Raw genomic sequence first — 26,371 nt, 5'->3', positions numbered from 1 at the left:
GACACTATTACATATTTTAGTATCTGGCAAATTAGTTTCCCCTTACTGTTGTTATTATTCAGTTTTCCTGGCTAATCTTGTTTAACTGTTTTTCTACTTGAGCTTTAGGATCAACTTGTCTAGTTTTACATGAAAATCTGTTGATTCCTTTTTTAATCAAAGTTATGTTGAGGGACTTCCCTGGTGGTCCAGTGGTAAAGAATCCGCCTTCCAATGCAGGGGACGCGGGTTTGATCCCCGGTCAGGGAACTAACATTCCACATGCCACGGGGCAACTAAGCCCGCGCGCCACAACTACTGAGCTTGCGTGCCTCAACAAGAGAGCCTGCATGCCGCAAACTACAGAGCCCATGTGCCACAATGACAGAGCCCACGTGTCCTGGAGCCCCCACACCACAACTACAGAGCCCATGCGCCCTAGAGCCCGAGCACCACAACTAGAGAGAAGCCCAAGTACTGCAACAAAGAGACCACGTGCTGCAACGAAAGATCCCGCATGCCGCAACTAAGACCTGATGCAGCCAAAACAGTTAAAAAGAAAATAAATAAATGAATATTTTAAAAAATTATGTTGAGGGCTTCCCTGGTGGCGCAGTGGTTGAGAATCCGCCTGCCGATGCAGGGGACGTGGGTTCATGCCCCGGTCCGGGAGGATCCCACATGCCGCGGAGCGGCTGGGCCCGTCAGCCATGGCCGCTGAGCCTGCGCGTCCGGAGCCTGTGCTCCGCAGTGCGGGAGGCCACAACAGTGAGAGGCCCGCGTACCACAAAAAAAAAAAAAAAAAAAAATTATGTTGAATACATAAGTTTCTTTAGAACTGACATCTTCATGAAGCTGTCTCATCCTATCTAAGGACATGATACGTCTTTCAGCTTGCTCAAGTCCTCTTTTGTGTCCTTGAATAGTGTTTCAAAGTTTTCTTCATACTGGTCTAATAAATGACAAATTTATTCCTATGTATTTTATCTTCCTTATTGCTATTTTAAGTGAAGTCTTTTCCTCCATTATATCTTCTATGTGTTTATTTGTATGAAGGCTATTGATTTATTTTTAAATATTTATTTATTTGGCTGCACTGTGGGACCTTTCTTTAGTTGCTGCATGTGGGATTCAGCTCCCTGACCAGGGATCGAACCCAGGCCCCCTGCATTGCAAGTGCGGAGTCTTAGTCACTGGACCACCAGGGAAGTCCCAAGGCTATTGATTTCTACAAATTATTTTTATAATCACCTATCTTCAGTAACAATTCCTTTATTATTTGCAGTTTGAGGGTTGATTCTTTTGGGTTTTCAAGATGTGTAATCATAAAGTCTGTAAGTAGTGATCATTTTACCTCCTCCTTTCCAATTTTTCTATCTCTAATTTCTTTTTCTTTTCTAATGGTATAGTCTGGTACTGCCAATATAGTATTAAATAATAGCATTGATAATGGGCATTTGTCTTTTGGGGAAATGTTTATAGCATTTCTCCATTAACCATGAAGCTGAGTTTTGTGCAGATATAAACAGATAAATAGATCTATTGTATATATACACACATACACATATATTTTCATGTTAAGGAAGTCAATTAATTCCTATTTTGAGTACCAGAATAGTTATTTTCTCATGCTTTTTCCTCATCTATGAAGAGAATCTTTTTCTCCTTAGATGTAAAAATACTGGATCAATCACTGCATTACTGGAATAACCACCCACTCCCCTTGGTCATGCTTCTTTATTAATATACTGAAGAATATCAATGGCAAGTATTTTATTTAGAAATTTCGCATCCATATTCATAAATGAAACTGGTCTGAAGACTTCTATTTTAATCTTTGTCAGATTCACTTATCAGTAAAACTAACTTGGAGGGTTTTTTTTTAAACCTCTAGAACCATTTAAAAAGCATTCTAGGGCTTCCCTGGTGGCGCAGTGGTTAAGAATCCGCCTGCCAATGCAGGGGACACGGGTTCAAGCCCTGGTCCGGGAAGATCCCACATGCCGCGGGGCAGCTAAGCCCGTGAGCCACAACTACTGAGCCTACACACCACAACTACTGAAGCCCGCGTGCCTAGAGCCTGTGCTCCGCAACAAGAGAAGCCACCACAATGAGAAGCCCGCATGCAGCAACAAAGACCCAATGCAACCAAAAATAAATTAATTAATTAAAAAAAAAAATTCTAATTATTTGCTTTTTAAAGGTTTAGTAGAAAAACTGAAAACAACTGGCCCTGCTCTTTCTTGGGGGGTGGAAGAAAGTAGCTCTTAACTTCGTCCACTTCTTCAATGGGAAACTGTTTAAACATGGACAGAGACAAGAATAATGGTCAGGTCATATGAAGGGCTCAAGAAAGGCTCATGAGTATAATAGTCTCTGGGCCCTTTACATTCATTACTAATTGAGCACATGGCTCTGTATACACCTGAAGGACAGGTTGACTGGATATAAAATCTTTGCCTCACATTTGCTTCGAGTTCCAACAAGCAATCATTCCACTCTCTTCTAGTATGCAGTGCTGCCAGCCTGAATTTTTTTCACCTTTTTATAAACTTACCTGATCTTTTTGCCTGACTGCCTTAATAGGATCCTACCATTATCTTTTAAGACTAATAATTTATATGCTGGGGTGTTGACAGTTCTTGTTCATTTCTCCTGACCGTATTATATACCCTTTCAACAAGCCTTATTTTAGGAAAATGTTCTTGAGTAATATCATTAAATATTTGTTCTGTTCACTGTTTTGGTTTTTATTCTTTGAAGGGAATTCAATTTTACATATATTGGATCTCCTCTGCCCACTTTCTCTAATCCTTTTTAATCCTTTCCTTACTCTGGTTTCATTTTCTTTGATTTCTTCCTTTCTACTTTGTGCTCCTGTGTTTTCTTCATCGTCTATCCTCCGTTTTGCTCCTTCCCATTTCATCTTATACGTGTGATGGCTTTGTTCTTCTCTTCCACTTGTTTCCTGAATCCCGACACCTCACGTTTTAGTGCCTCCTGTTTTCTTACCATTTTCCTTGAGTTCTGGCACTTGTTTGTGGTGATCCTTAATGACTGTTTCCTAGCCTTTTTTTTTTTTTTAATTCATGGTAAATTTTTTATCTGTTCTGTGACGACATTATTCTGGTGAATGTTCTTCATCTATTAAGTTTAGTAAAATTTTGTTCTGTTTCTCACCTCAATGAATATATTATATTTGTATCGATGCTGTGTCAACTCTCTATTCATTACTCCACATGGAATGAGTCCTATGTTACTCGCCCAGCTTTCCCAGTAGGCCCCTGCAGAAAGTGACTTTGCTGACATTTTCTGAGCTATAAACCCTCTCTCCCTCATGTTCTATGCCTCTAGCTTCATGTAAGGAATCTATTTGCCACTTCAAAGTAAACTGTTTATGTTTATTGGCATTTCCTAAGATCTGTTACCCTGAGCTATTCTATCACTTCTGTGACATCACTGTTCTTCCTACATCTAGAGTTTCCACTCCTTTTCACCCTTTTGTTCTCAGATCATGCAGTTGTTTCCTTGCTGCTTTGTAAAACACCATGGAGGGGACTTCCCTGGTGGTGCAGTGGTTAAGAATCCACCTGCCAATGCAGGGGACACGGGTTTGATCCCTGATCCAGGAAGATCCCATATGCCACGGAGCAACTAAGCCCGTGCACCACAACTACTGAGCCTGCGCTCTAGAGCCTGCAAGCCACAACTACTGAGTCCACACGCCACAACTACTTAAGCCCGCATGCCAAGAACCCATGCTCCACAACAAGAGAAGCCACCCCTCGCCACAACTAGAAAAAGCCCGCGTGCAGCAACAAAGACCCAACACAGCCAAGAATAAAAAATAAATAAATATATAAAAAAGCAAATAAACAAACAAACACCATGGAGGAAAGGAAAGAAACTGCCAACTCACCACAAAAGTCTCCACATATGATTTTTTTAAAAGAGGTAGCAAGAATATTTTTTTTTAAAGAAAAATACTTCAAAAGTACAATTTAATACACAAAATAAACTTACTTTAAGAGTTCATCCCTCTCTGTCTTCCGCGCAAACACTATATCACTGCATTTGTTCTGGAACCTGATGAGTATTTCAGTCAGCTCATTGTAAAACTACAAGTAAAGAACAAACACAAGTGATAAACCGGAACAATTTTTAATCTAAGAGGAACACAATCTAAAGCTCCTTTGTCAATAACAGTTAAAGCTAAAGAGCTAAAATCCTATGCATGAGAGACAGTCATACCACTTAAGTCCAATAACTTAATATTAAATATGACCTAAGATTCCCTAAGAAAATAAAAATAATAAAATCATCGTTAGAAAGCACTGCCACCAAAAATTAAGTGGCAACAAGTTAAAAGTTTCATGATTGTAAACAAGTTCCCAATTCCTAGAGAAAAGTCAACTTCTTAATAAACACTCTAAACCTATTTAAGTGGAAGTATTAGATCTGCACATTCACTTCAGAAATGCAGGCATCATTTCAGAAACCCTCAGAAGAATTTGCAAAGGCACTCTGGTGAGTTTTCTCAGCTTATCTATTTCAACAAAGCATTTTAAACCGAATTAAAATGGCATTTTACTATCCTCTCTCTTTGGAAGGCTTTGGCAGTATTTCTATGCTCTCTTCAGAGGGTTTTACATTATATCTACCGTATTTGCATCAAGATAACTTTATTAAGTGATCATTATGGAGTTAAAGGTACCAAAAGGAATTATGTATTTGAAAAACTTAAAAATCACTTGTTCCCTCAAAAGCAAAGTAATTGGTAAAAACAAATATAAGCATTTCCCTAAAATATCTAAAGGAAAGGCAAGAAAATACTTAAACATATTTAGTAAGCACTCTGAGTCATAAGCAGATCACAAATCTATCATAATCCACACCACCAGCACAGAATATAAAAGCCATACACACCCCCTTCCCCACCACATATCGGCTTTCACTACTACTCCTCTTCCCTCATAATTCACTCAGATTGGCCAACTTTCTACCCCCCAACAAAGTGTCACTGATCTTTTGACCTCTCTGTGCTAATTCCTGCTACCTGAAAGGAATGCCTACACATCCTCTTTCTGCCTGGTGAAATATAAAATTCATTCTGCAAAGTTCCCATGAAATACTCCCACCTTCATTAAGCTTTCTCCCATTTATACCAAAGCTCTCAGGAGCCAAAGTCATTAAAGCTAAGAAATTCAAGACAGAATGATTTGGTCCAACTGGTAATACCAATTAACTTCCCAAACTCACATCCACACTGGTTAGTTAGCTCGTTTCTTTTGTGCTTCATACCTTTGTGCCCTCCTTCAAATTAGCTACAAGTTCAACAAAGTTGTCATACGCAGTGGCTAAATTCTTCAAAACTTCTTCTCTTAAATTAGCTTCATTGTTAGACTGTTTCATTTTTGAAAATTCCTGGTGTGAGACCTTATTAAAAGAAAGATTTATGCAGTTACACTTATTTATCAAGTTACTATAGCTCATAACATTTGTACTGATACTTCCCCAACTATGAAAATCATATATGATTTCCTGCAGCTATTACGAGGTATTTACCTAGTTATTACTAGATATTTACCTAATATATTCCTTTTGGAGTAACACAGTACTTTACAGCTTTCCTTAAGTAAAAAATACCACAAATTCCGTGGGCATGAAAATATAACCAATAACGTTTACAGATTTCTATTAATATGTAACATTTGCAAAAAACACAATCCTAATTGGATACAGATTTAGTCCAGGCTTATCCTTCCTGTAATTTTTTAAATAAAAATCTTATTAAACTTTACCTGAATATTTTTAAGAAGTTCTTCTTGTTTCTTTAGAGATTCTTGGACTTTAGTTGTAAGACCCCCATAGATTCGATCCAGTTCAGTAACAGAAATAGCTTCTTCATTTATCACACCATCTTGAGCCAGAGCAGTCAAAAATTTGCTCGTCATGTCAAAATTCACTGATTTCAGGTCATTCTCCAGCCCCTCTCTTTCCTTCTTTACTTCATCAAGATTTGTCAGTAAGGATTTTAAGACATTTACAACCTAAACAATTTAAGAAACTTAGTTTAACTGCCCAAAAAACAGAAGCCAATTTCAAGAAAGGAATTATATACAAAGGTTCACCAGGGTCAGGGAGAGACGATCTCTCAGAGAGCCAAGTATAAATTGTACATCAGGTTTATTTAGATACAGACATTGCTGTACCTTTAGTGGATTCAGATTGCAATAGCAGCAGCAATAATGATAACAGATCTACTGAACATCTATTATGTGCCAGGCACTGTCCTAAACACTTTACAAATATAATTTAATGTATTCCTTACAATACCCTATAGGGTATATATTTATTACCTCTATTCCACAGATGGAGAAATTGCGTCCCAGAAAAATTAAGTTAACATGCCTAAGGTTACACGGCTACTAAAAGGAGCAGAGGTGAAATCTGAGACCTAAGCCTGCCTAACTCCAAACCAATCTCTTAACCTTGCTACACTACACTGCATCCTTGTCACGAGGTAGAGGAAAGTATATATATATTTTTTTAATATTTATTTAATTTTATTTATTTATTTATTATTTGGCTGCGTCGGGTCTTAGTTGCAGCATGTGGGATCTTCACTGCAGCACACAGGATTCTCTCTAGTTGTGGCGTGTGGGTTTTCTCTCTCTAGTTGTGGCAGGTGGGCTCCAGAGTGAGTGGGCTCTGTAGTTTGCAGCACACGGGCGCTCAAGTTGAAGCGCGCGGGCTTAGTTGCCCCGCAGCATGTGGGATCTTAGTTCCCTGACCAGGGATTGAACCCATGTCCTCTGCATTGGAAGGCGGATTCTTTACCACTGGACTACTAGGGAAGTCCCCAGAAGGTATGTTTTTGTCAAGTAAAGAGATACCCTATTTTGCCGACCTAGCGAGACTGAGAGAGAGAGAGACATGGAGACAGAAACAGAGATACGGATATACACGGAGAGAGCACTCGAGAGAGACAGACAGACAGAAAGCTATAAGCTGTATGTTTCTTTTATATCCTGGGAGAGAAAGAGCGGGCGGGTTCTGTATCTCTCTTCGCATCATGAGTTCTGCCTCTTACTCGGTCCAGGCAGTCTCTAATACCCACGTGATTCATAAACACCCCGTTGTAGTAACAGTGTTAGAGTGTTCAAGCGCCCTCTAAGGCCACACATGAGCTGCCCCCTTTCACTCACATCTCTTCACACTTCTCCTAGGACCAGAAGGGAGAACAGCAACCCCAAGCCCTCTATTCTGCTTGCCCCAGGGATGCTTATAGAAAGAAAGTGGGGAAAGACAAAGGAAGAAGGGGCCGTCCATGAACCCCATCTACACCTCTGTCTGTCTTCTTACCAGCAGCACTTCCAGCTCCAAAGGATCTGCTCACCTACTGCCTGTTTCTAAGAAGCTCTGTCCGGCTCTTCAGTCCACGGTCTTAGTTAGCTCCCTGACAAGAGGATCCAGAGCGACCTTCCCATGTGAAAACCAAAGCCCTGAGGAAAAGTCTCAAGTTTCTTCTACATTTTGGCCTCTGTTACCACCGTATCTCCTAAGTGTCCTTCTTATCTTAAATTCACTCTCTTAACATGCAGAGCAGTGCAAAGAAATGGTCTTAGAGGTCCAAGAAGCATCAAACCACAGACACTCTTAAAAAGGAAGGAAGAGGAGAAAGAATCATACCTGGATGGACATGGCAAAGTCTATTAAAGGGATCTAGTAGAATTTGATGTTAGACAAAGTGGAGCAAAGTCTTGCTTCCAAATGACTTCCAGGACATATTGTTAAATGAAAAAAGGTACAAAAGCGTTACGTATGGTAAGTCGCATTTTGAGTGAGAAGGGAAATCAGAATATAAAGCTATACACACACATAATATATGATATGTATCTGTGTGCATATGTATTTTTCACAAAAATAAAAGCACTAAGCACAAAACAAAAACTCATGAATATTGCTACTTACATAGAGCAGATGGGAAGAAGGTAGAAAGAAAAGGGGTGAGATTTCTCTGCATGAACCTTTTGAATCATGAACATTCTTTTACACATCCAAAACACAAAATTAAATCAAATCGTGAATACAGAAACAAATGAAACTAGTTGTCTAGCAAAGTGAAATATGATGACATAGAAAAAAAAACTTCAACTCTGACTACACTCCCTTAGTGAATATAATGGGCTTAGTTACTGTGTAACCAAGGGCAGTTTACCCGGAAAACTCAATTTTCTCATCTGCAAAACAAGAATAATAATAGTACCTATATGCCAGGACTGTTGTAAAGACTGAAATAATCCATATAAAGTGCTCAATGTAATTTCTAACATAGGCTAAGTGTTCAGTCAGTAGTAGCCATTATCATTAACTGTTAGTTAGGTTTCATGGTTTAACTCTATACTTCAGGTGCATTGTGGACTGAAGAGGCTTAGGCATCTGAGCACTCAGACAAGAACAGAGTAACAAGAAGGAACAGACCAAGAATTAAGTATCCCTTATTTTGCTGAATTATAACTATTTCTGTAACTATGTGACACATTTTGTATTGGGGGTATGTAACAGCATATAAATTTGAAAAGGCTGCAATAGTTTTATCTGTTGGCATATTTAAACTGATAACGGAAACTCAACCATGACTATGACCCTATGTGAAGGTTGCTTGGCTATTAGGAGAGTAAGAAAGGTCATTTTCCTCTATATATAAGTTATGTCTAACGAAAGTTAGAAAATGTTTAAGTAGCCAAGTGAAATAAAGCTGGGGGAGAAATAGGAATATGCAGAATTGGTCTTAAAAAATAGTCTAGTAAACAAAGCTGAAAGTCAGGAACACTATTATCTTGAAATAGATGACTGTCTCTTACAGTATAAAAACGAAGATCCTCTAAGTACCTAAAACCAGATGCCCAAACAGAACAAAGACAAATAACTAGTTAGTTGGCCTGTTCATAATGAAAGAAAAAAACAGTCCTACCTGTTATGCTTGGACCTCTTAATAAAACATGTACTTTGTATCACTTTAATAATCAGCAATTCAAATGCTTGAGTTTTTCTCATAAAAACTCTGGCTAATGTGTCACCAACTACGATGACAACTATGTGAAATAGCTTTAATAAACACATGATGTTTGCCCTTTCTGATAAAGGCACATGATGAATGAATATTTAGAACACTGAAAATTGTTGATTACCTCTATGCAGAAAATCTAGTTTCAGTAAAATAACTTCATATTGACTATAAAAGTTTTCTTCCCCTATGTAATACCACTGTGAATTAACAAAGCAGCTATTACTGAATAAAATAACATATCAGTATATGCTCATTCTGATTTTGCTTAGCAAGAACCATTTTTGCTTTTCTATAGAAAGCAGGAGAATAAAAGGACAAAAGCCCTATAAGTTCTGAGTCATGCATGTGACACTAAAAAGAAAAAACGAAGATACTAAACAGATGTTTTTTTCTAAAATAAAAAGGGGCCAGAAAGTGTTGCTGTTCTATGGGTCTGCAGGCTCTGTTCTTCACAAGTTAATCTTCTAACCACCTTCCTTTTCTCCCCCACGTCCTCAAAGCATCTAACTGACAGTCACTGTTCCCTCAGGCACCCCTGCCTTGAGACGCAGGCTCTGTGCCCATCTACCAGCGCCGTCTTCTCTTCACTTCGGGGGCTGCTTCCACAGAACCTCAGAAACTGCTCTGGACACACCCACTCACTCAATCTTCTCGGATCCTACACATGTCCACGTTCCTGCCTGTCTACTGTTCTCATAAAGTGCCAATTTCTTAAGCCTCCTAAGCTTAAGGAGCTCCAAATGCTGAAACATAACTACTTCGTCACCTAAATTCTCACAGTGTAGTTGCGACACTTTTCAATTTCTACCCTGTATTACAGTAATCCTTGTATACGTCTCATCTTCCACACTGGATCGTGAATTGAAGGTAAAGGCTAGTTATTATGTGCATCTAGCATAGTGCCTTACACAGTAGCTATCCATTAAGTCTTGGCTGAGTAAATACATGAAATGTTTCTGTGCAAAGACAAATAAGGAATGATAGTGATAACTTCTGAGAACTACTATTCCAGGAAATTCACCTTTTTCAAGAAGTTTTCAGCGCTATCTCTTGCCCTTTGGCTTATTTTCCTGTGTGCTTCGGGTCTCCTCTTATCCTCCTACACAACTTCACGGTGTTCAGCCCACACTCCCCTTTTGGGACTTAGCGAATCACACGCCCCACTACTGATTTTCTCCTTCCTGTCACCAGCAGAAATGTCATGATGACGTTATCCATTTATTAGATTAACAAGCACACCTTGACAACTTTCCCTTCAGAGGTACTCCCAGTGGAATATGGTGGAAAGTGGTATAGAATGATGTAAGAAACAAAGAATCTGTGGTCAGAAGAGTATCTGGCCAATCCAGTCCTTCCACTTCAAGGAAGTTCCTATACTTCCAAGCCTCTCCCTTTTATAAAATTTGAATTAAACCTGTGAACATATGAGGTACCTAGAATACAGTACCCAGTTCATAGGAGGCATTCAATAAATGGAAATTATTACTACAGGACAGTAGTATTATTAATATAATTACTTTTTACACGGTGTATATATCATGCTACTCTAAAAACAACCACCTCAATGTACATCAGCATTTTTAAAAAGATGCCAGTAAGAAAAAAAATTGGTAATTCATTGTATATAATGACTTGAACATAGTTTTCATAAGCAAATGATCACCCACATCAAAATGCATGTCCTCACCTCGCTGCCCTGCATGGTCTTCGCTGGGTTAGCCGATGGGATGGCAGCATTCAGCTCCAGCTCTGGCTTACACAGAAGTGCAATGGTGTCCCGGTGAGCCTGGTAACGCTCTTTCACCTGTCCATCTGCTTGCACAGCTTTATCCAAAACAGTTCTGAAGTTGCTTCCCTCTGTGGAGGGAAAAAAAAAAAAAATGTTACCAGAGCACAGTACTGATTTTAACAGTAATGTATATGAGCTGGTTGTACTTTTAATTCTGTTCTCCAACTTTACTTGTTTCCCCCTTCGATAAGTCCCAATTCACTACATAACAGAAACTGAGCTCCTATTAGTCTCTGCATTTTCGGTTTTGGAAAAATGACAAAATCAATTATAAAGCAAAAGCACAGTTATACCTTAAAATACATTTGCGGTTACTGTCCACCAAATAAAAGCCAATCGACATTAGTCTAATCTTTTCCTACAACTTGTGAATATAGAAAGATAACATTTACTCCAAAAATTGTTACAACTTATTTCAAAAGTATTCCTCTCTCAAAGGATCACTCCTTAAATCTGACTTAAAAGAAAGGCGGATATATTTTTAGAAAAATCTCAATAGTATTAATTACTTTTACAGAGAAATAAAACAAGTCTAGACATCATTTATCTTAACAAGCACAAAATCTTAATATTCAAAGTCTTAAAAATAACAATTTGGGGCTTCTCTGGTGGCGTAGTGGTTGAGAGTCCGCCTGTCGATGCAGGGGACGTGGGTTCGTGCCCCAGTCCGGGAGGATCCCACATGCCGCGGAGCGGCTGGGCCCGTGAGCCATGGCCACTGAGCCTGCGCGTCCGGAGTCTGTGCTCCGCAGCGGGAGAGGCCACAACGGTGAGAGGCCCGCGTACCGCAAAAAAAAAATAAAAAAATAGTAACAATTTGGTTTCAGGTTAACTGTTAAAACTCATCTTCTACTATCCACTACTAAGTGAAATGAAATTACAAAACCATATATATAATATCATATCATTTATGTTTTTAAAATATGCATAGAGCTTGGAATAGGAAAAGAGTATTACAGGATCATTTTAATTTTTACTTTCTTAAGAATTCGAACTTCTCATAATGAACGTCGATTACCTTTGTTATTTTTTGTCTTACACGGAACTGAAGAAAAACACCTGGATTTTCATAATAGCAGTTTCAATAAAAACACGTTTACATCAGAGCCTACTTCAATCAAGCAAAAAACGTAGATCCAAACTGAGAACTTACTCAAGTCAAAGTCATTTATGCACATTCTTACCTGCTCTTAAGGGCTTATAGAGTTCATTGGATGGCGTCCTTTGCCAGCGTTCCTTGAATTTTGCTCTTAAATCATTGTCAGTTGTTTCTTCTTCATCCAACAGTCTTAATGACTTTTAAAAAGAAGGTAAAGCAACAATGAAATATTTCTGGTGTAAAAAATTTAAAACAGTTTTTAAATGATCATACTCAATACAGGTGAGAATTAGTGAGCTCCTACAGTACTGGTTAGAATATAAATTAGTACAATAATTTCTGCTGCAGAAACCCAAGTTATATTTAACAAAAAATCTTGTAAAAATTTAAGACTAGGTTAGCCATTACCTTACTCAGTAAAATTAAGAAGACTAAGAGATTATGCACATCCATGTACCAAGACTACTGTGAACAAAGATGTTTTTAAGATGAAAACAAATAGAAAGCCTTTAGACCACTGAAGCCATAAACAAAACAGAGAAAACTGATTAATTCATGAAAATAAAAGATTTAGACTTCACTCCCAATACAACAAACTGAAAATTAACATATAAAAAATGCCTTTCTAATGCACAGCTGAGAGGACAGGATAGTAGAGCGCCTGAAACACAAGTGCTAATCCACCAATGGACACAAGTGCTAGAGTCAATGGTATCTGCTAATTCCTGATAGCTTAGAGCAGAGGTCTGCAAACTTTTGTGTCAAACATTAGGGTAAATATTTTAGGCTCTATGGACTATAGTTTCTGTCAAATATTCTTCTCCTTTTTTTTTTTTTACAATTCTCTAGAAGTGGTAAAAATCATTCTTAACTAGTGAACCATATAAAAACGCCACAAGGTAGAACTGGCCTACTGTCCCTAGTTCACCTCCTACACATTCTCTAATGGCTTAGAGTGTGAATTTAACAGAACATGAATAGGAGACAAGAAACACAGGTGGAGTTAATAAGAGGAGGAGGTTAGATCAAGGGCATGATCTTCCCTCAAACTGGGTCACTTCCAAATGGGTGACACTCGGTGGACAAATTTTTAAAAAGGAAAACTGCCCAAGAGAAGGGAACTTAGAACTGAAAATCATAAAACCTGTGTGACACAAAGTCCTAAGATGAATTTCAGAGTAAAAGATTAACCACAAAGAAAAAAAAAGAAAGAAAAAACCCTCCAAATTAACAGTCTTAAAATACAGGAACACACCAAAACAAAACAAAAACAAAACAAAAAACACTGAAATAAGAGGAACAAACCACAATTAGCAAAAAATCAGCAAAAATAACAAATCATGAAACCAAACCACAAAGACCACAGATACTAAGATGATAAAATAAAGAAAATAAAATAAATATATTTACTACATTTAGAATAAGAGATAAAAGTATGACAGGAGAAAGAGAATAAGAAGAATTGAAAAAGAACCAAATAAGATTTCTGGAAATGAAAAACATAAAATGAAAAAGTTAGGAAGTTAATGGATAGTTAAAAACTGCTGAGATATAACTGAAGAGAACAAGTGAACTGTAAGACTGACCAGAAGAAATCACACAAGATGAAGCACAGAGCAACAGAAAATACAAGTGGTTAGAAGACCTGGAAAATAAAGGGAGAAGATTCAACATCAGAGATCCAGAAAGAGATAATAATGAGAATAGGGAAAAAGCAATATTGAAAGAAGTGAAAACTAAGAACTTTCTGGGATGGATGAAAGACACAACTCCTCAAATTCACTGGATCCAACAGAATATCAAGCAATTTAAATGAAAATAAACCCACACCCAGACACATAATAATGAACTTTAAAGAAGAAAAATAAGTGTACAACTTCCTTGCTGTTAAAAAGAAAAGAAAGAAATGGAGGAAACTCAATAAAACCAGGAAAACTTAAGGGTGAAGAGGGACAAAAAAAGAAGGAAATCAAAAGAGTGAGACAAGTAGAAAATGCAAAATATATAGAAGAACATGATTCCAAATATATGAATAATCACAGCTAATATATACGGATTTAACCCTCTACAAACAGAGATGAAGATTGTCAAACTAAAAGAAAAGGAAAAACCTTACTATGCGCCATTTACAAAAGACACAACCATAAGGACACACAAGTTGAAAGTCAAAGACACAACAAGAAAACTACAGACCAATATCCTTTATGAATATAAATGCAAAATGCTCAACAAAATACTACCAAACCAAATCCAGCAGCACATTAAAAGGATTCTAGGGCTTCCCTGGTGGCGCAGTGGTTGGGAGTCTGCCTGCCAATGTGGGGGACGCAGGTTTGTGCCCTGGTCAGGGAGGATCCCGCGTGCCGCGGAGCAGCTGGGCCTGTGAGCCATGGCCGCTGGGCCTGCGTGTCTGGAGCCTGTGCTCCACAGCGGGAGAGGCCACAGCGGTGAGAGGCCCATGTACCGCAAAAAAAAAAAAAAAAAAAAGATTCTACACCATGACAAAGTGGGATATACTAGGAATACAAGGGTGGTTCACATCTAAGAATCAATTAATGTAATACTCTGTATTAGTAAAATGAAGGGGAAAAAACCCATATAATCATCGAGATACAGAAAAAATATTTGACAAAATCCAACACGCTTTTATGACAAAAACACTCCAAATGCATGATTCTGTTTATCTGAAATGTCCAGAATAAATAAATCTATAGAACCGAAATTAGATTTGTGGTTGCCAAGAGCAAGAGGAAAGGGAGAATGAGGAGTGACTCAACTCCATGAGGAGTTAATGGGTACAGGGTTTCTTTTGGGGGTGATGAAAATGTTCTGAAATCAGATTGTGTTCGTGTTCACACAATACTGTGAATGTACTAAAAGTCTAAAGAGGTTAAAATGGTGAACTTTTATGTTATGTGAATTTTATCTCAAAAAAAAAAGACACATGTAGTTGTGAGATTAATATAGGTGATTTATTAAAAGAACCAATCAGGCATCTTGGAAATGAAAAATATGGGGGAAAAAACAATAAGGCACAGCTAAACAGCCAATTAATAAGCTGGATGGCTAGCCTGAGACAACCTCCCAGAAAGAACAAGAGCACAAAGAGAAAACGTAATAGAAACTTTAAGAGGTGTGGGACTTCCCTGGTGGCCCAGTGGTTAACTCTCCATGCTCCCAATGCAGGGGGCCTGGGTTCGATCCCTGGTCAGGGAACTAGATCCTGCATGCCGCAATGAAGATCTCGCAGGTGGCAACAAAGATCCCGAGTCCGCAGCTAAGACCCAGTGCAGTCAAATTAATTAATTTTTTTTTTTTAAAAAGAGAGAGATGTAAAGAACTGACCCAGAAGCACCACAATCAATCTAACAGGAATTCATTAGGAGAATGGAGGAAAAAAGAGTAACTGAAGAAACAGAATCCATGAATCTAAGATGGAAAAGGCCCAACAGCTCCCAAGCAAGATAAATTTTTTTTTTTTTTTTTTTTTTTTTGCGGTACGCGGGCCTCTCACTGTTGTGGCCTCTCCCGTTGCGGAGCACAGGCTCCGGACGCGCAGGCTCAGTGGCCATGGCTCACGGGACCAGCCGCTCCGCGGCATGTGGGATCTTCCCAGACCGGGGCACGAACCCGTGTCCCCTGCATCGGCAGGCGGACTCTCAACCACTGCGCCACCAGGGAAACCCAAGCAAGATAAATTTATCATTTAAAAAATAAATTAGTGGACACTTTAAATTTTCTCAAAATCAAGACTAAAATTAAATTTGCAACCACAGAGATAAACACTCAAAAACAGTATCAGATTCACAACTAACAACTTACTTAAAATGAGACTCTCCAAGTACAACTGACAGAATAACAGTGACTCTGACTCATAAGGCTGTTAGGAACATCAAATAAAATAAATAAAAATACCTCATATTAAGATAGGCAGAAAACAGACATATCATATACACTAATAAAGCCAGTTTTTCCTTAATTATAAGATGAGATTTTTTTCACATTAATATTTGTTTTATTTTAGTTAATCCTTTAAATAACCCTGGAAGGTATATATTCTTATCCCCAAGGTTCACACTGTCATCTCTGCCCCCAAAGTACTTGGATATGATGTAAATACAACATCCTCTGATAGTTAACTGAAAGATCAAAATATGAATTAAAGCATTGAGAACAGAAGTCACCTACACCTAAAAAAGATGTGACTCCTAAACTGACAGAAGCCAAAATAACCAGCCTGAATATATTTATAGCTAAAGAAACAAATGTATCAATTAGGGGAAAGAGGTGAAAGCACAGTAAAAGGAGAATAACATTGGCAAATAGTTGTCTTTAGCCAAAAAACTTGAGTGTTCCATTCTTATTGATAAAATCTCCTTTCTACTAAAAGATAGGTATAGTCGGCTTATAAAACATTTGATAGCCTAACTTCCTTAGTCTGATTCGTTGTTCACCAGAGACCTAATCTTTCATAGGAAAAAAAAAATCATTAATTAGGAAAAGCTTGAACAGTTTGTGTGACAGTAATTTCTCACAGTATACTAGTTTTACACAATGGTCGTACGAGCTTCAGTAATGTGCATTTATATACCCTTAAGACACATATGACCCCATTTTCACTCAATCAGAATTCCTCTTGAGGCTGAAGAGCAGACTCTGTCTGGGCCACAGCAAAGTCACCTAAATGATGAGTGCTACCTTGTGAAACCCAATAGGAAGAAGCCTTGAGTCCTAATCCCTGCTGGACACCACAGGGTTGAAAAGTTTTTACTTGAAAAGCAAATCTCTTAAAACATACCTCATCTAGGATTTCTCTATTTCTTTGTAGAAGTTCAGGTAGCTCTTTGATCAACTGATCAACAGTCTGGATGCCTCCCTGTTCAATCACAGATGTGGACTTAGTCAGTATAGACTGAGGTACAGTATCTCCAGATATATCTTCAATTGCTGCTGGAAGATTAAGTGAAGCTAACACCCTGAAAAAATGAGATAGTATGTCATCTAGAGGTCTAATCCTCCTTTAAAACACTGATGTCCTGTATCCAAATCAATAGCAGTAGAGTTAGCACTCCAAAAAAGTGGGTAAGCCCTGTCAATGGAAACATAAAGCAAAAATAGAGGAAAAACAGAAAATCAGTGATTGAAAAAATTAAAACAAAATCATTAAAGAGTTAAGTTAGGTTCACAGTTCAGAACTGAAAGCTAAAAGGTAAGAAATATGCATTAAAATATACTAGATACCTTTGGCTCACAGGTAAATTTAACTTCTTTCAGTCTAAGTAATTAAAAGTCAAAAATTCTATTTTGAAAATGCAATCTTTTATCACAATCCTGATATACTGTCAGTGACAAAACAGAAGTAATACACAAAATGGTTATAATTTCATATCATCTAAGCAAAATTTCAAGAGTACATAGTTGGTCTATGTATTAACACGGCATCTTCATCTGTTCTGTTTTGTGGCACAATAACTATTATTCTATTATTTCATTTACATAATGGAGGGGATGTTGGAGTAAACTTATGTTGCTTTCTCACTGGAAAAGGTAAAATGAGGTCAAAACCTATGCATTCATCAAAATTAAAAACATGAAAAAGCAAACAAGACTAGGAAAAAATTCTCAGTAACATTTCTGATAAAGGACTTGCCTCTAAAATATGTAAAGAACTCTTTAAAAATTATTAAGAAGAAAAACTCAGTTTCTAAAAATGAGCAAAAAGATTTCAACAGACACTTCACAAAGATATATGAATGGCTAATAAGCACATGAAGAGTTGCTCAACATCGTCAGTCATCAGGGGAATGAAAATTAAACCACTATGAGATACTGCTACACAAACACTAAAATGGCTAAAATTAAAGAGACTGACAATCCTAAATTCTGATGAGGATGCAGAGCAAGTGCATTTCTCACACAGTGCAGGAACAATGACTTTGGAAAACCATCTGGACATTTCATGTGAAGTTAAACATACACTAACCATACAACTCAGCAATTCTAATCCTAGGTTACTTACCCAAGAGAAATAAAACATGTCCACACAAAGATCTGTACATCAATGTTCATAACAACTGAAACGTCCATTAAAAGGTGAAAGAATTAACAAACTATTTAACCATAAAAAGGAATACTGCTCAGTAATAAAAAGAATCAAACTGATGCATAAAACATAGATTATGCTAAGTGAACGAAGCCCAACACATTTTTAATATATACTGTTACATGCTGTGCATACTGCAAGTATTGCATATACATACTGTAGCAATACTATACACTGTATATAATGTACTATCAATATATATCATATATAATGTACTATTTACTGTATATAGTATACTATATACTGTCATGTACATATTGCACATGCTATAATGATTACATTTATATTAAATTGTATAAAAGGTAAAACTAACCTATGGTGACAGGGAGCAGATCAGAAGTGGCTAGAGGGTAGAGGAGGAGGAATTGAATGGAAAGGCATGAGGGAATTTTTTAGGGTGATGGATATGTTCTCTATCTTGATCATGATGGTGGCAGTTACATGGGTATACATATTTATCAAAAAGAATTGAACTATACACTTAAAATGGGTGTATTTTATGGTGTGAAAATTATACTTAATATATTTTTTAAAACAACGTATTATTTTCTTAGCTTCAATCCACCAAAAACAAAAACTGTTTCAGAATACTGAACGTACATGTATCTTAACCTTGAAAGTTCAGTTCTACTTCACATTTCCCTCAAATAAATATCCCCTAAAATACAAATTAGTGGTCAAATATTTTCACTTTGTTTCAGTAATTAAATTTCTTCCAACTGTAATATATTTGCCAGGGTTCAGTAAATATAGTGTCCCCAAGAAATGTGTGTGTGTCTGTATTTGTTATTTCAAATATCCTTGACATTCAGCTCTGAGCTCAGAAAACTACAACGTTCATAAATAATCAATCAGAAAACATCAGAACTTTAGAGATAAATTTATGAAAGTTAAGCTCTACTCACCCATTTGCCAAAGTGGTGGCTTCTCTCATTTGAGCAATTGATCTGTTAACTAAATCAGCTTTCCTCTGACCACAGGCAGCCAAAGACTGCTGCACTGACACAGGAACCATCTTCTCAAACAGATCTAAAATTAGGAATTAAAATTTCAAGAAAATTTTAAGACAAAAACTCAAACTGTAAAGAGACTACTCATATTTCCTTTCCAATATTCACATTAAAAGTCTACAAATATTTAAAGAACAAAACTAAATCACTATTGAAAATACGATGAAGAGAATTTTTAGATCACCATATTCGTGGACAATGATAACGAAAGCTTCTTCTTTGAACTTAATTTTCTTAGCTTTTAAAGATGTGTTAGTCATTAAGTTTAAAGGATCTTTGGTGAAGATCTACACAGGAGAAAACAATGCTTATTTGTTGATGAAACTGACTGAGTGGGCCACAGTGCTATGGTTTCCAGCTCTACCATTTCCTGGTTCTGTAACCTTGGGTAAATGACTTAACCACTCTGCATCAGTATCCTTATCAGTCAAATGGGGATAATAATAGTACCTGTCTCATGGAGTTGTTCTGAGAAATAAATGAGCTAATATTTGTAAAGTGCTGAAAAGAGTTTCTGGTACATGGTAGACACTTTGTGTTTGTTAAATAAGTACAGTTATCCCTTGGTATCTGGGGGGATTGCTTCCAGGACCCCCAGCAGATACCAAATCCGTGGATGCCCAAGTCCCTTATAAAAAATGGCACAGGGGCTTCCCTGGTGGTACAGTGGTTGAGAGTCCGCCTGCCGATGCAGGGGACACAGGTTCGTGCCCCAGTCCGGGAGGATCCCACATGCCGCAGAGCAGCTGGGCCCGTGAGCCATGGCTGCTGAGCCTGCGCATCCAGAGCCTGTGCTCCGCAACGGGAGAGGCCACAAGAGTGAGAGGCCCATGTAACACACACACACACACAAAAAAAGGCACAGTATTTGCATATAACCTACACATATCCTCCCAAATACTTTAAATCATTTCTAGCTTACTTATGATACTTAATACAATGTAAATGCTATGTAAATAGTTGCCAGAGGATGGCAAATTCAAGTTTTGCTTTTTGGAACTTTCTGGAAATGTTGTATGTGAATATTTTTCAATCAGCAGTTGCTTGCATTCATGGCTGTGGAACCATAGATACAGATGGCCAACTGTAAAATAACCACCCAATAACTTAGAATATTATCCTTGGCATCTCAGCTAGAGGCTACCATAATATTGCATATACCTACAATATTTAAGGATATTATAACATTTGATACAACCATGACTCCAGAAGTTTATATGTTTAAAGTCATATTTATGTATTTTTATTTTTATTAGCAGAATCTTAAATAACAAATGTTAACATAAAGACAAATGCTCACTGAGGTCGTTATCATTACTCAGACACAGTTTCAAGTTTTCTGACTCTGTTATATATATACTTCATGCTTTACTACCATTTACTTTCCATCTTAAAATTTCACTGTAATTTTTATTCTCTTATTCACTTTGAACAACATGAAAGCAAATTATATTCAAAGCACACAATCGCCAATTATGTGATTTTAGCTACAAAAAGTAGATTAAATTGCAGAAAAAATAAGTAAGATTAAAGTGCCTCTGAACAGTTTGACATACCAGTGAATTTCTGGCTGATGGGTACACTGACTGGCGTAGATTTCACAAGTGTGGCTTTGCCAATAGGGTCTAGATCTTTAAGGTCTGGAACTCGATCATGATAAATGAAGTCATTATCCTTCTTTGCTGCAGTAAGGGCACGGTTGATTTTGTCAGAAAATTCCTTCACATTGACATATTCATCATAGCGAGATGCCACTGTTTTAATCAATTCTGCCGCATGCTAGTTAAGAAAATGTAAAAAGAAAAAGAGAGAATATTTTCTTTCTTTTTTTCAACCAGGTATCCAAGCACTGTTTTTTTAAAAAAATCTTTGAGGATTGGCATTACTAGAAATGTGGTCAACAGAACAGCCTAGAAATTCTCCCATCACAAAATACCAAAATATCAAAAATGAAGAATAATACAGAGCAGATATCCCTTTAAAGACATGAATGAATTACCAAGAAAATAAAAGAAATCAAAACTATAAACTGACATTGAGGAAAGCTGGCTCTGGCTGTTGGGTATTTCTGTACCCAAAGGACGAGCTATTAAAATGCATTAAAAGCCCTCAGGGAGACTTAAGACACGGGTCTTGAAACTACATAAGACAGAAAACTAAGAAACATCCCTTTCACTCTCCACATGAAGGCAGTAACCTCAAAGGGCTATACCCGTGATGAAAAGGGTGAGTCAGAAAAAAATTATGCAACATAGGAAATCAACAAGGAAGCATGCTGTGTCAGCACCAATAGGAATTTTTTCTTTAAAGGCTGCCCTCGTGATACATAAGATGAACACATGCCTCACATAAAGTTAGGGTTCAAATTACTCAGGTGGTGTTAGGTATAGTAACACCAGATAAAATAGACAATAAAGTCAAAGCATTATTAGGGATAAATTCAATATAAAACACTTTCCAATTTGCCAGAAAGATATAAAACCTCTTAAATATTGTATTTAAAAGCCTTTATCGGGCTTCCCTGGTGGTGCAGTGGTTGAGAGTCCAGATAATTACAGATAATTACAGATAATTACAAGGGCAGGGACGCTGGGGGAAGCAGAACAGAGGACTGAAAGTGGGGAGAAAGAGGAAAGGGGATGAGCACTCAGAAAATGTCAACAAAATACAAACTCTGAAAGTAGATGCATCACCTGGAAAAGCAAAGGCTGTGAGGAACTCAGGGAAATACAGGCACAGAAGTGGAATCCTTCCTACACCAGGCTTTGAGAAGCAGAGAGGAGGAGAGGAGGAAGGGCCCTATACAAGGAGGCTGGGAAAGATACCCTGCAGGAACCTTTTGCTATTCCCCGACTAAAATCAAGCTCATTCAAACACAAGTGACTGAAAAGGCATCCCATCTGCCTCAACACTAAGAAACCATAAGGAAAAGGATGAAAAAGAGCAGTTTAACTTTCCAACAGATAATGAAAATTCACTGAAGAAACGTTGCCACAGGGAGTTCCCTGGCAGTCCAGTGGTTAGGACTCGCACTTTCACTGCTGTGGCCTCGGGTTCAATCCCTGGTCGGGAAACTAAAATCCCGCAAGCCTCGCAGCACAGCCAAAAAAAAAAAGAAAGAAAGAAAGAAATATTGCCACAAAGCAAAGAACACAGCATACTAAAAAAACTAAAATAAGCTGAAAACTTAAGGATGCAATCACAGTACCAAAGACACACCAAATACGAACAGAGGACCAGATGGCCCAGATAACAGTGGGTGATAGATAGCAAGAAAATGTGAAATGGGACCTGCAGAACTCAGGAAAGAAAGTGAAGAAAATACGAAAATAGTTTAAGGAAGACTGTAATATTTATGCAAGGAACATGAAAGAGATAACAGACATCACAGAAATCAGTGTAAGAAACATACAAAACAAGAAAAAGTGAGGACAATTCAACATGGCAGTTGGGGAGCAGAGGCCATTACAAATTAAAAATTTATGAGACATATCAACCAAATGCAACATGAAGACCATGTATGAATCCTCAATTTGAACAAACCAACTGTAAAAACACATTTTACAAAAAATCAGCGAAAGCTAAACTATGTTTGGATACTATTAGATTACTAGAATTAATTATTAATTAGTATTAATTGTGCTAGATCGGATGACATTGTGGTTTTAATTTTTTTAAGACTTACATATACTGAAGTAACTTAAGGATGAAATGATACATAAGACAGCTGAAAATACTCCAAAAAAATAAGAGGGGAAGGGGAAACATGAAACGCAAAGCAAAATATTGATAATCACTGAAGCTGGGTAATGGATATTTGATGATTCTTACTTTTATATATATATTTTTGAAATTTTCCATAGTAAATGCTTAAATAAAATTCATACAGAAGCATAAACAATCTCCTTAATATCTACAAGCTACTATCATAACAGAGAAAAAAACAATACTTTCACAAAATCAGTTTTATCCTCTCATTAGGTCCCTCATTAATGAATTAAACAAATTCATTTATTGTATGTATGTATGTATTCATTCTATCTGAGTCACTTTTTTTAATCTATATAGAGTCATCCCTCAGTATCTGCGGGGGATTGGTTCCAGGATCTGCCACAGACACCAAAATCCAAATTCTCAAGTCCCACAGTTGGCCCTCCGTACCCAGAGACTCTGCATCTGCAGATTAAACATAGCACACGACCAGCATTTGGTTGAATCCATAAATTCAGAACATGAAGATACGGAGAGCAAAATATTTATTCACTGAAATAAACCTGCATATAAGTGGACTTGGACACTTCAAGCCTATGTTGTTTTTTATGTCTTTTTGAAGATCATACCTTGGCAGCTTTAGAGACTCCACCAGGATGATCAAGTGGACCCACCTTCTGAAGCCAAATGAACTGCACTGTCCAATAAGCACACTTCATGAGCTGTGTAAGTCCAGGTTCAACTTTTCTTGGCCCCAGAAGTGAATCACAAGCAACAGTTTTCCCTTTGTTATTTTACCTACTGTTGTGATATTCCTGACTCTTGTGATTTTGTTTTTATATCTGGTTTGCTCGTGACTAATAAGCTTGTCCCCATTATTGTTAACCATGATTGCAAAGCTGATTGAATGGTGCAACCATCAGGTACATGGGGCAGGAGAGACTATGGATAATATGACTTGCTGGTCAACTTTTTTGTCTGTTTTGTTCTGTTTGCCTATTTCTGAGCTCAAATCAAGTAGAAAAATATCTCATACTTCATGGAAAGAGGAACAGCCCTTGGAGATATGAATCAGTAAGTATTTGTGTTTTATATGTTAACTTCTGACCTATGACTAAAGGTGTAAAACTGAAGTTATAAACTCTTGTGTGTCTATAACTGAAAAAAGTCATCTCTTGTTATGTGAGTTTGAAAGTTTCCTTTTTCCAGAGGGGTTTTAAAAATTAGATTAAAATTTCAAAAGAGGCTCTTATATAACTGGTTTATAGAGAATAAAGGCTTATTTGAATATAATAGTCCCAGAATTCCCCCAAAATAAAAAAGCTAAACTTCTGTAAAACAAACAGCAGTGCTCATCACCCAGTCATTATCCACTGCAGTGGCTGACCAACACTGCTCCCTGAGAGAGGAATTCAGGATGAAAAACAAGATGAGGCACTCTATGCTTTCAAAAAACAGGCCCCTTAGACAGTTAGATGCGTATCTCAGGAAGAATTTTAATGAACCCAGATTCCCACATCTTCCCATACATAGAAAAGCACTAAAATCATTAACTTGAAATATCTGTTCTTTGTGACTAACAGTAATGTTACTGTCAGGCGTAAGCCTGACCGATTGTACATATTCCTTAGCCAAAATCATATATAAGCTGGTTTCTCCCCTACCTCTTCAGAGTGGTTCCCCAGAGCTACTGAGAGGCTGTCTCCCAGGCCACAGTCCTCAGTAAAGTCCCTGAATAAAACTTAAACTCCAACTCTTATGTTGTGTGTTCTTCTTTCAGTCAAAACTCCTAGTACTCCTAATACTTTAAATATGCTACCCTGAAAAAAATCTCTCCCCCAGAAACCCCTTTCTCAGAAGCATTTTCATATAATGCTTTCATATGATGCTAAGTTATTACAATCAAAGTGAATCCCTGGAAAAATAAAGTATGTTTGATAATCTGAGTGTGCCCGTCTCTGATTTTGTCAGTGTGGAGGTGTGGAGCATAATACAAGCATACATTTTATTTTTTATAAAACTTGGGTTTCTTTTCTCATGAAAAGACTAATTAAACTGAACTTCCTAAATAAGACTTGCATGTATCTTCTAATACCAGTCCATATTTAAATTTCCTTAACAGTCCTCTTCCTACCCTCTGCTTACCAACCCTCAAAATACAAACAACTCATGTAAACAGCCTTACCCCTGCTGCAAAGTTGCCCCAGATGTCACATCAAGTTTCTCACACACCCAGTGCTGATACAACAGCATAGAAGATACTCTGATTACCAAATCTATTTATGTATCTATTACCACTGTCCTTTTCAAGCTGTGGAATTGTAATGACCCAATTTAGACCAAGGCTAGGCCACAAGTTAAGTACTCCACAACCTTTCTGGAGCATATAATTAATTTAGAGTATTTTATATTACAATAAACATGGATAAATAAAAAGAAAACTGAATGCAAATTCTGCATGAAATTTTTAGATAAAATATGAGACTTCAAAAAGCACACAGTAGGTATAGCCTAGAAAATAAAAACAATCACCTGACTCTGTTGACAGGGGAAATGAGTGGGAAAGGTTTTTACGAGCAAACTTGGGAATCTCACTAAAAAAAAAGAGAAATCCGGGCTTCTCTGGTGGCGCAGTGGTTGGGAATCTGCCTGCCAATGCAGGGGACATGGGTTCGAGCCCTGGTCTGGGAAGATCCCACATGCCGTGGAGCAACTAAGCCCGTGAGCCACAACTACTAAGCCTGCGCGTCTGGAGCCTGTGCTCCGCAACTGGAGAGGCTGCAACAGTGAGAGGCCCGCGCACCGCGATGAAGAGTGGCCCCCGCTCGCTGCAACTGGAGAAAGCCCTCGCACAGAAACGAAGACCCAACACGGCCCAAAACAAATAAATAAATTTATTTAAAAAACAAAAAAAAAGAGAAATCCAAGTTACTTAAATATTTATTTCTGAGAAACTCACCTGTAACCTTGCAATCTCTTCTCCAAATTTCTTCTGCTGTTTTGCCAGGATAGACTGGTGGTACTCAGCATAGGCCTGCATGATACAGTGCTTTGCAGCCAAGACAGGGAACACCTCCTGGAAATAAAAATACTGACCAGGGGAGAGTCCAACCACACAAACCACCACAGACAACATGGGATGCAGGAAGAAAAAGGAAAAGGAGACAGAAATTAGAATCACCCCATTAATGGTTTAGAGATAGGTTAGTCAGGTGTAAACAGAGAAGACCACATGATTTTGCATGGACTGGATTCAATGAATTCAGTGTTTTTCTTCCAATTAGAATTAAAGTTTGGGTTCTTTTCTTTTTTAACTGTTAAATGAAGCCAATTAAGCTTTCACAATTCACTTTAATTGAGCCATGAAGTCAACATTTTGTTTACAAAGAAGAAAGGAAAGCATGCATTAGAAAGAGAAGTAGAATGGACATTCACAGAGGAATACCAAGCACAGGGCTTTAGAAGCTTTCTTGTGAGCCCTTACCCAGCCCTTAAGAGTTAACTAAACCACCATTACTCACATATACTAATGAAATTGCTCTATAGCTGACTGTTTCAACATGTTTAAAAGACAAAAGACAGTAAAGTAAGTTCCCTCTTAAATTCA

General features: G+C 37.6%; 1 protein-coding gene across 3 annotated transcripts in view; it reads right to left on the bottom strand.

Annotated features, from left to right (window-relative positions):
* Positions 1 to 26,371, bottom strand: part of PDCD6IP (programmed cell death 6 interacting protein) — a 58,102-nt gene that overhangs the window by 5,784 nt on the left and 25,947 nt on the right. For 2 of the 3 annotated variants that reach the window (XM_067753684.1, XM_067753682.1), the window contains exons 7-15: positions 25,724 to 25,855; positions 20,610 to 20,832; positions 18,949 to 19,072; positions 16,739 to 16,916; positions 12,026 to 12,137; positions 10,740 to 10,909; positions 5,781 to 6,029; positions 5,281 to 5,415; positions 4,003 to 4,097 (exon numbers count right to left, since the gene is read on the bottom strand). In XM_067753684.1, coding sequence (XP_067609785.1) covers positions 4,003 to 4,097; positions 5,281 to 5,415; positions 5,781 to 6,029; positions 10,740 to 10,909; positions 12,026 to 12,137; positions 16,739 to 16,916; positions 18,949 to 19,072; positions 20,610 to 20,832; positions 25,724 to 25,855 — 1,418 coding nt within the window. The remainder of the gene's footprint in view (positions 1 to 4,002; positions 4,098 to 5,280; positions 5,416 to 5,780; positions 6,030 to 10,739; positions 10,910 to 12,025; positions 12,138 to 16,738; positions 16,917 to 18,948; positions 19,073 to 20,609; positions 20,833 to 25,723; positions 25,856 to 26,371) is intronic. The other variant, XM_067753683.1, reaches the window with a different exon arrangement.

Source organism: Pseudorca crassidens, chromosome 10 (genome assembly GCF_039906515.1).
Source record: "Pseudorca crassidens isolate mPseCra1 chromosome 10, mPseCra1.hap1, whole genome shotgun sequence".
NCBI classification, from domain to species: domain Eukaryota; kingdom Metazoa; phylum Chordata; class Mammalia; order Artiodactyla; family Delphinidae; genus Pseudorca; species Pseudorca crassidens.
Note: the sequence above shows the minus strand (reverse complement) of the source record. Positions and strands in the feature narration are given on the sequence as shown.